Here is a 12,500-nt window from a genome sequence, read left to right as displayed (position 1 = left end):
GTGAAGGTATTCTTCTACTTTACCCTTGCTGTCAAAATGGGCTGGAAATGAAAGAAGTTTCTTCTCAAAAGTATTTTATCAAAGAAGAACAAAAGTTGTGTCATTGCAAAAGACGACATGCTGTCTCAACTAAAGGGTCTCACAATAATGACATGTGGACAAACAAGTCTACCAAATGGCCTTACATGCTTATGATTATCAACATGATTCAAGTAACAGAAATAACGCCATCAAATATCCACCAAAACGTCAAAATAAAAAGAAGAACAAAAAGAAAATGGTAACGTTAACTACGTCGACGTTTACTAATCTTATCACATACGGGGCAAAATTACTGAATGCTGATTGGCCCAGACGGAGGGCAAATTTTCCTTAATCACGAGGTTACTTTTGGTAATTGAGAGGGCATGATTACTTGATCTTGATTGGTTAACAGTTGCTTATCCAGAGCAAGTGAAGTTGCAAGAGAATCTTCTTCGAAATTAAACTACTTTTTTGTCCACATATAAAATACATTTTGAGAGCTATTTCTGTTGACAGAAAAAAATTATTTAATTGAATTTTAACCGAATGGGAGCGTGCTGATTGTCATTTGTCGCGGCATTCTACGAGCTTCCCTCAATACTACCCTTTGCGTCTATCCTTGAAGCGGGACGAATTTTGCGCGAAGTTTTACTTTTCAAATGTTAACGGTTTGTTCGGTCGTGTGTCACTTTTGACCAATGAAACGTTCGCGGCTATGTTGTGAAATTGACAATAGGGAGTTTTATCAAAGACGACGGTTACGGCAACGAAAACGTTAGTCCAAAATATAACTGAGCGCTATCACAAGTATTTCGCGATTAATCCGTCTTGTTCACCTTGTACAATACAGGCGAACTATCCTGGAACTGGATGGGTACGAACGGTTTTAAAGTCAAAACAGAAAATGACTGTTTCATTGTTATATGCCCACGTTGTGGTCAAAACCTAAAATTTGCTGATTTCACGTTGTTGTTTTGTGGAGTACGGAAGAGAAATGCACGGAAATTCGTGTTACACGTGCAGCACGAGCATTTTTCCTTTTTCAACCAATAATATTCTTGCCTTGTGGCGTTACCGTAGCCGTAGCCGTCGTCTTTGCTAAAACTCCCCATTGGTTTTGGACGGCATACCAGCATGTTTTGTTCACGTGCTCTTCAAGTTTTCAGGTTTACCGTGAGAGCGGAGATATTTATGAATCTGCCTAGGAATCTGGAAGAGTTATAAACATCTATCTCCCGTTAGTTTCCAAAGACACGAAACATGGAATTTGGTATACTGTAACAAGAAGAGATACGTGATTCAGCAACTACGAGAAAAAAAATACATGAAACCGAAGTGAAACTAGAAAGATCGAGGAGGAAATAAATCCGCGTCTAGGGCATTCTGCGCTCACACGCTCTTCCGTTTTTCAAGGAGCAGTTAAAATCTTGATTTCAAGCGACTCCTGGACGGTAATTTACCTCATTCCAAACTTGCTGACTTTGAATTTTTGGTCTCCATTTCAAAACGAGCAGAGACCGGCGTTATTAGGGCGGTCATGCAAAAACCGAACGCTCTCACGAAAACATGTAAAATTTGATAGGACGTAAACAAAACATGCTGGTATGCCCTCATAAATGTTGTCAATTTCACAACATAACGGCTAACGTTTCATTGGTCAAAAGTGATACATAACAAGACAAACGATTAACATTTGAAAAGCAAAACTTCGCGCAAAATTCGTCACGCTTCAAGGATGGACGGAAATGGTAGTAATGTATGGCGCGCTGTTTCGGACAAAAATACTTGTTGTAGAATATCTAATACATATAGCAAATACATTCAACTTATCTTGGGAAATATACAACTTAGGGAGAAAAATATATCACTTATTGTGAAAAATATAATACTTACTACCAAAATATACAACTTCTTGGGAAAATAAACACCTATGTGTAAAAAGTACGACTTACATGAAAAATATACCGAAATTCGGAAATATACAACTTGTGTTGTAAAAATAATACTTCGCCCGCGGTGTTTTGGTCAGCTGACTGTCGCAAAAGCCAGAAGGCCTGTCCACATATAATTCCCGCCAGTTGTTCAATATGGCGGAGCGCATATTGAACAGACTGGTAGAGGCTGTAATCTCGGTTAATGAATCCAGCAGTGAGGCTAGTAATGCTCCAAAGATGAATCAAGCTATAAACGAAAACAAAACAGAAGCTAGAGAAGCTGCTTTAAGGCAATTATTTCCAAGTATCCGAGGGCAATCTTCAAGCCACTCTGCGGCGTCTGCGTCAGTATCTGCGAGTCGGGCCACTAATGGTGCATTCAATCCAAGTGCAAACTGGTCCAGGAAAGGGAAAAAGCGTGTAAACAAGAAGGGGACATCGGCCACTTGTGGATCCAGTAGTGTATCTAAAGCAGTTTTAAAGGATGTAAATCTACTGCCATCTCCGAAGGTTGATGAAGTCCCACGTGGACAGTTCAGAGAGACGCTCTATAGCAAGAACTTTGCTGCTAGTGCGGTGGAATTTTCTGATGAAATGCAAGAAGAAGAAATTAGATGTACGTGCAATGAACTCTTTGAACGGAAATTAAGATGCTGCTCAGAGCCAAAGTTTTATTTTGTCAGAGCCGTTGGCAATAAAATAGTCGAAGTGAACTCTGGTCCTTTCACCGGAAAGGTGGCGAAACACGTGTCCAAGCAAGGTCCGTTGTATATCAGAGTCACTACGGAAGTGCATGATGAGAGCTTGAAACGTTGGTATGGCAGTTGTCAAGGTGATGAAGAAGATGATGATCCATTGGAAAGTGAGGATGATGAGAGTTTAATGGATTCTCCCTTTGCTTTGAAATCAATGCATGAGTCAGAGGTTACCGAGCCGCCAAATAAGAAAATACATCAAATGACTGCGAGTGATGGTGAGAATAAAGCAAGTACAAGCCCTTCCTGTAGTGGCTACCTCTCACAACCCAGCTGCAGTACGCAAAGCAAACCTGTAAGAGAATCACAACTTATGGTGGGATACAACACGTATGTTAACATGTTTCCAGATGAAATCAATGTAGATGATGAGAATTGTGATGAAGATGTTGATTTACATGCTGCCATTCAAGCAAGCCTGGAAGATCAAAGAGAGACAGGTTCCTGTTCCATGAATGAGGCAAAAGCATCTGATGTCCTCCGAGAGTTTGTGGATGATAACTTGGACAAGCAAAGTGACTCACATGTCAACGTTGTAATAAGCAGAAAGAATGTTCTGTCAAGTGCTCTTAGAGCCTTAGAAAGAGGCAAATTTTCATTTGTTCGCCCAGTCCACATCATGTTCTCAGGTGAAGATGGAGTAGACTCTGGTGGGCCAAGGAGAGAATTTTTTCGCCTTCTTATGATGTCACTTAAGAATCTTGGCATTTTCTATGGCACATGGTTTTCCCATGACCTGGAGCTGCTCCATGGAAATAAATATGAGTTAGCTGGAAAGTTGGTGGCATGGAGTGTTCTCCAGGGTGGTCCTTGGCCCAAATGTCTTTCTCTAGAAGCATTTTCTGTCATGAAAGATCTTCCATTTAACACAAGTCAGGCAATCGAGGCTGTCTGTGATGAAGAAATCAAGGAGGTCCTTAAAGGGTTACAGGAATGTGTCAGTGAAGGAGAATTCAATGCCATAAAAGAGTCAGGTGGTGATTTAATTGCAAACCATGGCTATTCAAGAGTGTTCACAGCTGATTTTAGCAAGAAAAGTGAGATCCAGCATTGCCTCCTTAAACAGGTACCAGTGTGTATCAATTTAGTAAGGAGCAGCGTTGCACCAGACACTCTTTATTAAGCCCCCCACCCTGCCATTATCCAATTGTACAGGTCATTGCCATTAGATGTATATTTATTATACATTTATTAAACTAGGTTGGGTTCATAAGGTAAACTTTACCTTAGGCTTATATTCATTTTGTTCGACAATGTACTTTTAAATTTGAAGAGGGTAGTTTCTAAAGAAACTGTGGTGCTGCGTCGGTGGGGAAGTAGTATACAAAAATTTGGTTTTATCAATGGAGTTGATAATGTAAATTGGCCACCGTACAGAATCTCTGTACGGTGGCCAATTTACATTATCAACTCCGTTGATAAAACCAAATTTTTGTATACTTTTAAATTTATTGTGTTACAACTGTTATAAAATTAGTGGTACAAGGGCCTTTGCATGACTTGGGATACCACATAGCAACAGTGTAGTAGATGGCAAGCCATTCAGCAGTTGTTCCACTGAACAAAGTTTTGACTGTGATAACACGTTGCTGTTATACACAATTATTTTTCAAATAGCTAAACATTTATTTGTTTTTTGTTATACAGGTATTCTTCTTTTCTGTCCATGCAGAAATCCAACAATTCCATAAAGGCCTTAACTCTATTAGTGGTTTTGGAGATCGTGTGATGAACAACCCTGGCATTTTCAAGATTGTTTTGGGTGCGGAGAATCAAAAGCTCAGTGCCCAAAGATTCAAGAAATTGTACTCTATTATGTACTCAGACAAGGGTTCCAATGATAGAGACAAGGAAGACAAGACAATATATTGCTTGGACCTGTACCTGCAAGACCTAGAAGGAGAGGAAGTTAACGGTGTGACCCTGGAAGACTTGTTGATTTTCACCACAGGGGCAGACACTGTACCGCCACTGGGCTTTGATGGTCCCATACTTATTGAGTTTTATGAAACAGAAGAGAATGTGAAGAGGTATCCATGGTCTTCAACTTGCTCCTTAACTTTGTTTTTGCCAAGGGGAATTGAAGACCCCAAAGAGTTCAACAGTCTTCTAACACATGCCTTAGAAAATGGAGTTGGCTTTGGCAAATGCTAAAGAACATTAATTTTATTATTACTTGCATCAGTATTTTACTTAAGTACAGTACTTATGTTGTTGTTTTAAAGTTTTCATTTTTTATCATATCACAAACAGTGGAACATTGCAATTACAGTGAAAAAGCTAAGACTAAGTTGTAATTTCAAAATTGAGAGTATCATTTTGTACTCAGTATATACAGTATTCTGTACTCTCTCAAATCCCATAATACACCTCTTTTACCCCAAAACCTTTGCATAATCAATGTTTGCAATTTCTCCTGGGACACGAAGGTGTCCCAAGAGAAATCGTAAACAATGCATATCCAAGTTTTTGCGGGGTAAAAGAAGAGTATTATGGGATTTGAAAAAGTAGAGAATGTAGTTTCTCAGTGATTTGTGAAATGCAGCATGTATTGTAATCAAAGATTCCTATCAACTGACACATTCACAGTTCCTTGTTATATATTAGCTAGCCATTGATGCTTATTATTTATGTATTTACATGTTTAATATTCTCATTAAAGATATCTTGCTAATCTCATACAAGGAGATGCCATGCTCGCCATCATCAGACAGTGGGTGCACATCATTTAGTAGAGTAGAAAATTCCCTCTCTGCTAGTTGGATTGTAGACCTGGGTACTTCAATGTGATTCGCTGTCTGAAGTTCAGGCAGGGGTGCATTATCATCAATTCCATAATGGTGATCAACACTTCTTGGATCCAACAATTCCCTGACAGTCATGTAATCAGATTGTGCATACTGATAAAATCCTTCCGTCCACTTTTGAAGAGGAGAGTGTCCTCCTTCCCTTGACAGTGGGTGGTTATTCCACTGCATAACAAATTGATCAATAGTGTTGTTTAATCTAGGAATATAGATATAGTGCAATGCATATAAATCTATTTCATCATTAGGATCCAAAAGCTCTCTTTCTTCTAAAAAGTAAAAGATGTTCTTATAGTAAGAGACTACATAATTGTGAACATCACGCCATAATCTCTCGATACGCTGATTGTGAACTGATTGTCCAGTTAACACTGGTTTGGAATCCACACCATATCGAGTTAGCATAAGTCTGGCTACATCCACATTTTCAGTCCCATAATCAGTGCGTATCCTTCTAGGATAATGGTAAATATTGGTAGCTCCCACAAACAGGTCCAGGACTGTTGATGCTTCATTATTTGTGGATGCTTTGAGGAACACAACAGTGCGGGAAAATCCATCTATGGTACCATGGATGACGATGCGCCACCTTATTAATTTGTGGTGACCATCAAGATGCCTAAAAAACAACCACATGATTACAATTGTGACTTTAACATCAAGGAAAAAATTGCAATTCAGAACAATGCTATCTTTAATGTATGATCAAAATTGCATAATTTAGACCATTTCAGTCAACTTTTGAAGTTTTTTGAAAGCCTGAGGAATTAATATAATTGACTTTGCTTTACCAAACCTGATTAATTTAAGAAATGAAGAGTGAAAGTGGCCTGATTTTATGCTTTAAGCATTGGCTTTCATTGCATTGCAGCAGGCAATAAACACATGCAACCCTTTTTAACAGTTGTAACTGACATTCATATTCTTGCATAACATTGCCAGTGAATGTGTGCATGCAAATGTTGGCAGTATTAACTTTAATGAGCTCAAACACCAAAATCAATCTTGTGGGCATAATATAACCTTAACTAGTATTTTATGCCTGTAGTTAATTTCTTACCACAGAGAATTTGGAGTTGGCACAGAGTAAACTCGTCTCTTAGTTACAGTTCTTTGCCTGAGTTCTCTGCCGACTGGGTCCACCCGCATTATTGACTGTCTAAGTCTCCACCTTTGGACACGGATTCCTCTTCCTCTAAACCAGCCCATGATCATCTTTTCACCAGAATTTGGTGATATTTGTAGGACATGTTCAACTAGATTATCAACCTCATCATCACTTATTTCAGAGAAAAGTTCCCGAGAAGAAGCCATACTGTAACTGTCTCTTCTGCGCCTTATAGTTTTTTCTGATACACCCAACATTTTAGCTATACCAGACCATGAAAACCCAAGTGATCTTAACCCATCCAGTTGTTCTTCTGGAATTACCAGGGTTGGTCGCCCTCTTCTCTTTGATGACATGGTTGGACATGAATAATGGACTTCTCTTTTATCAATTAAGCTAAGTCGTTCTTCTAAGCGTTCAATAAGTGTTTGGAATTCGATAACTGCTAGAAGGATGTCATCCATAACATTTTCCTGAGATTCCAGTGGTCTTGAGACAACGAGAAGGGAGATAACGAATTCTAGGCAACGGTCTCGCAGTCTTTCAATTGTTACGCTATCAGCTACAAAAAATTCCCTTTGAAATTCGTGATATATATCTTTTCCTACGTTTAACACATCAAGAAAAGCCGTACGCTCCGCACACGACAAGACAGACGACATATTTCTTGCGGCCATCTTGCCTAGGGTGCAAGGCTTTTGCGACAGTCAGCTGACCAAAACACCGCGGGCGAAGTATTATTTTTACAACACAAGTTGTATATTTCCGAATTTCGGTATATTTTTCATGTAAGTCGTACTTTTTACACATAGGTGTTTATTTTCCCAAGAAGTTGTATATTTTGGTAGTAAGTATCATATTTTTCACAATAAGTGATATATTTTCCTCCATAAGTTGTATATTTCCCAAGATAAGTTGTATGTATTTGCTATATGTATTAGAAATTCTACAACAAGTATTTTTGTCCGAAACGGCGCGCCATAGTAATGTTTCCGTTGATGTGATAAACATGTATCTCAATCGCATTCACTTGTACTTTCAAAATTTTTCCAAATTGCCCTAGTCGCCTCGCGACAACTGCGTGGGAAAAGCGAGTGGGGGCTTGGGTGGAGGCGAGGGAGCCTGTAAGCATTTCTTTAAATTCTTCATTCCGCCCACTTTGCAAATAACCTTTGGCATGTCAAAATGTCAATGTCAAAGTGTTGAAAATGGGCAGCCTTGTGTGGTTCCGCGCGAGTTCAAGCGCGATTCTCTTATTGTTGTTCAGAGGTGATGCGTTGATTCTCCAAAGGCCATACTTCGAAGTTCTTCAGGTTTTCCAAGAAAAACGACGTGTGTAAGACGTGTGTAAGATTCCTAGAGTTTCCTTATTTAGCGTTGTCCGTTTCTTACACTGGAGGCCAAAATGTTGTGTTGGCCGATGTTGCTGTTTCCTTCGGGTTGGACCTTGTCCGGAAGGAAAAATGGGCATTCTGTCTGCGCGTGCGCGAGCCATTGAAGATCGAACATAGAGCGGCGCCTGATTCTTTGGAAATGAACACAGAGAAGGATCATTCTTACAGATTGAGACAGTTGTACAAGGTTCAAGATGGCAGCCTTTTCAAGTACAACATGGGAATCATAGACCTTGCTATGCCCTTAGACAGTGGTTATTTATTTCAGGTCCTCAAATTAAGTCCCCTGGAGATTTGGGGATGTGCTTAAACTCAAAAACTTAACCAGCTATATTGCTCTAGTTCCCTGAATCTAACACCATGTAAGCTAAGTAATTTTCAAATGGGAGGTGCTCCATGCAATACACGAAACCAAGACTTAACCTGACTTACTCTCTGTCAGAAGCTTCAAACGTTCCACAATTTCTAAAAAATTTTCCAGTGGTAAAATTACCAACTCTCTATTTTCTGGCTGTTTATTCAGACCATAATTTGGCCAAAACTGCTGTTTTTGGCCAGTCGTTCACGCTCGTTCACGTTCATGCCAACAAACTTGAAACCAAAAAAGACAAGCTACCGTAAACTTTGGGTGTGAACATTTATTGTCATAATGGAGCTGAAAATCTTGATATTTTAACACATTTCAAACAAGAATGTCCAACAGAGCAGAAGAGAGTACAGTGAGAGGTAAACACGGAATCAAAACTAACGCGGTAAAATCTGTATAGTCTTCTTATGTGTGTTTGAAGAGCCCTTCGAATTCTGCAACTTTCGCAAATAACTTAAGCTTTATAAAGGTTACTGACTCCGTGAGAGTTCCACACCAAAACAACTTGGTTTCCCCTTATTATTCGAAAGTACTTTGCTGTGACTTTTTGCCATAAACACCCCAACCGTTTCTCGATCTTTTGACACCGTCTACACGTAAGGCAAGGAAGATAAACGACACAGATAACGACTTGAACTCGAAACTTTTCGCCACGGAGACCGCCATTATTTTAGTTCCCAGCGAATACGCTCATAAAAGATCTCAAAGTCGCGCACGCGCAGACAGAATGCCCCTCTGCTGACCTTTTCAACTTTTCGCTGTTTTGCAGCGAAATTGAGCGGAGGGCAATGATAGTAGCTGCCAATTAAAGTGCTCAGTTCATGAAGCTTTACTTTTGTCTTTTTAATAAATCCATCCAAAATGCTCAGAGTTGAAAAGTGCCCTTCACTGACATGTGCAAAGAAGAGACGGTTAGGGTTAGGGTTAGAAAACTGCAATTACTGCGATTCTGCAAGCTTTCGTAAGGGAGCTATATCATCTCGTTTTTGCACGGATTAATTTCTGCTATAATGCCTGCCTCAAGAAAAGCACGAGTCTCGCAAGTGTCTAGGTTCATGTCTCTAATCCAATCCTGGCCTCCCAGTTTAGGAGATCTTACTAACAAAGGGGATAAAGGCTCCCCGAGGGGCAGTTTGGTAAGTTTATAGGTAGTCATTGCTCTTAAATTACCCTTTTTATTAAAATCACTTTAAATCATGGCTCACAACAGGTTTCTGCCTCATTACAGTTTTCCAGAATGACTGAGTTTTGTTTCTTACCACGCTGTTATAAATTCGCCACATTTAATTATCGGATACAATTATCAAAAAGTAGCTTGGAACCAATTCTTAACTGATTGTAACCAGGGGCCCATTTCGCGAACCCTGCGTGTGTTTGCCAGAGTTGTTGGAATATCCCATCTGTTTGTTTCCGTTTCGTGTTACTGGTCACGCGTGACTGCCTCCAGAAGACATTCGAATTTTTGGCACATCCATGCTCACTACGGAATGTCCCTGAATCGAGGCCGCTGGCAGACCCGATTTTTCTAGGAAGATCGAACGAGGCTCTGGTCACACTCAGTTTAGAATTGCGTCCAAGTTAGTTTTTGATGATTGTATCCGATAATTAAATGTGGCAAATTTATAACAGCGTGGTATTAGAAACAAAATTCAGTCATTCTGGAAAACTGTATAAATGAGGCAGAAACCTGTTGTGAGCCATGATTTAAAGTGATTTTAATACAAATAAACGCTCTTCACATTAATGGGTTGTTAGTAAAACGCGTAACGGCGTAACGAGAAACTGCGCAACGGGATTTTTTTCATTTTCTTTTTGTTTGTTTTTTGCTGTTGTTGTTGTTGCTGCTGATTTTGTTTGACTGTTTGCTTTTTTTTTTTCTTTGTCTTTCTAAGTGAAAAAAAAATGTGAACATTATTATTCGTGATTGGCGGGGTTTTTGCCCGCCCTTTGGCCAAATTTACCTCATTTTCCGCGGCCGCACTTTCCCACGCTTCCAGGATAAACTAGAGTTCAGTCATGGAGGAGAAGAACGATGGCAAGTTTTCGACTTTCATTTTCAGTTACCTAAGTTTCCTTTCTTGCTTCTCGATCTTTTCAGTTACAATTTGTTTAGTGTTGTTGCAGGTTTCAGTAATTCTGAATAATTTTTCGATCGGCGCGCTATTTTTATAACAACTTGCGTTTACGATTTTCTGCAGAGGTCATTTTCCTTGGGGAGAGAAGTCTTTCTGGTAAGTGAAAGTTACTTAATTTGATGGTACATTACATTTTGTATGAAATATGTAGCTCACCTTTAACGCCTATTAATAGTGGTCACTATAGAAGAGCCTTTAAATAAAATCGCTTTGAATGTAGCGATGGCGATAACAAAGTATTTTTTAATGTACATACTTGCATTTGGCTGTCACATTCAATTCAGGGATCTAAGTAAGGTTTTATGCTTAAATGTAGATTCAATGCTTCCCTTGTGTAGATGCGGATGTCAAGCACAGTAGATTCACTTCTGGGGTAAGATTTTCTGTTTAATTAATACTTTTGACATGCGTATCTTATAATTAATGCCTTTTATTGGAAAATTTATCAAACACAAAGTTCACGTCACGCAACGCCTAAATGCATACTGGCCGGAATTCACCACCCCGAGGAAAAAATTGTTGTCAAAAGTATCAGTAACAAATGATTTACTTCTTTTCTGCTATTTGTAATTGAAAGATCAAATGCATGATGTCAAATTCGCGTGGGTCCCCCCCCCCCCCCACGGGAATTTGACTGTCATGTATATCCCCAAGGTGGGGATTTTGATCGGACATCATGCATTTGATCTTTCAATTACATTATTATATTTAAAGGCTCCTCTATAGTGACCACTATTAATAGGCATTAAAGGTGAGCTACATATTTTATACAAAATGTAGATCAAATTAAGTATCAAATTAAGTATTAAACTTTCACTTACCAGAAAGACTTCTCTCCCCAAGGAAAATGACCTCTACTGAAAATCGTAAATGCAAGTTGTTATAAAAGTAGCGCGCCGGTCGAAAAATTGCTCAGAATTACTGAAACCTGCAACAACACTAAACAAATTGTAACTGAAAAGATCGAGAAGCAAGAAAGGAAACTAAGGTGACTGAAAATGAAAGTCGAAAACTTACCATCGTCCTTCTCCATGACTGACCTCTACAGCAAAAAACAAACAAAAAAAAACATCCCGTTACGCACTGAGTTTCTCGTTACGCCGTTACGCGTTTTGCTAACAACCACAATGCCCTATCCAGCTCACCATTCCACCCTCCACGCCATTCCTTACTTGTTTGGGGGATCATTTGCGTCCAAAATGGACCAACAAAAGCAGGTCATACACAAGGAGATGAAAACGCACATGTAACACAATTCTGACTTTTGTCACAAAATACCACCCCGCTCACGAGGAAATGGCACCTGATAGAAAAATTACCCACATCTAAGGGAACGATTTAACACAGCCCCCGTAATACGTAGTATATCGCAAAGAAAAATCCATGAAAGATATGTTGGTCAGAGCAAAACAGAAAACCATTTGCGGACAGCAGGAGTAGCGTACTAGGCCCCTTAACACTTTTCCAACATGCCAATCAGTCGAAGGAGAAGAATAGGGAACAGAACTTGCACTATGGTACCATTTCCTTCCAACATCGAAACCTTTTTCGTATTTTCGCCGCAGACCAACGGCCATTATCGATGTTCGGATCAAGCGCGTGGTCACTTCCACTGTTTACGCGACCTGTTACAGCACCTCACTCGTTTAAAAAGGTCGTCACGTTTGCCCGTCAATTTCAACCCCCTACACTTTACACACAGTTCTACCTGATCAATTCTGTATTGTTCTAGTTCTCTCTCGAGAACAGAGCCAAGACCACGGTCGACGTCGCTTAATTAAAACCAAAAAGAATTAAAGCGAATATTTTGCCTCATTTTCCTTGTGACTCTTACAGACTGAACCTTGTTTGTCTGAGTCACTTCGTCTATAATTTCATGACGTCATTAGTGCAAAGCGGTATTCAGTGACCAGGGTCAACAATTTCCATTTCAGTCATTCATTTCATTTTTTTTTTATATTCAAGTTGAAGAGATA

The 12,500-nt window shown here is 39.5% G+C and overlaps 1 protein-coding gene across 4 annotated transcripts in view; it reads right to left on the bottom strand.

The window, feature by feature from the left end:
- The window catches only part of LOC137997340 (nmrA-like family domain-containing protein 1), a 70,558-nt gene that overhangs the window by 57,129 nt on the left and 929 nt on the right, over positions 1 to 12,500 (bottom strand). For 2 of the 4 annotated variants that reach the window (XM_068843278.1, XM_068843276.1), the window contains exon 2: positions 1 to 41. This exon is cut by the window's left edge and continues 181 nt beyond it. In XM_068843278.1, the coding sequence (XP_068699379.1) occupies positions 1 to 41 (41 nt within the window). Of the gene's footprint in view, positions 42 to 4,863; positions 6,140 to 6,580; positions 7,321 to 12,500 lie in introns of those variants that run through there. The other 2 variants (XM_068843275.1, XM_068843277.1) reach the window with 2 other exon arrangements.

Source organism: Montipora foliosa, chromosome 3, assembly GCF_036669935.1.
Source record: "Montipora foliosa isolate CH-2021 chromosome 3, ASM3666993v2, whole genome shotgun sequence".
NCBI lineage: Eukaryota > Metazoa > Cnidaria > Anthozoa > Scleractinia > Acroporidae > Montipora > Montipora foliosa.
The sequence above is the reverse complement of the archived record's forward strand: the minus strand, read 5'-3'. Positions and strand labels throughout refer to the sequence as shown.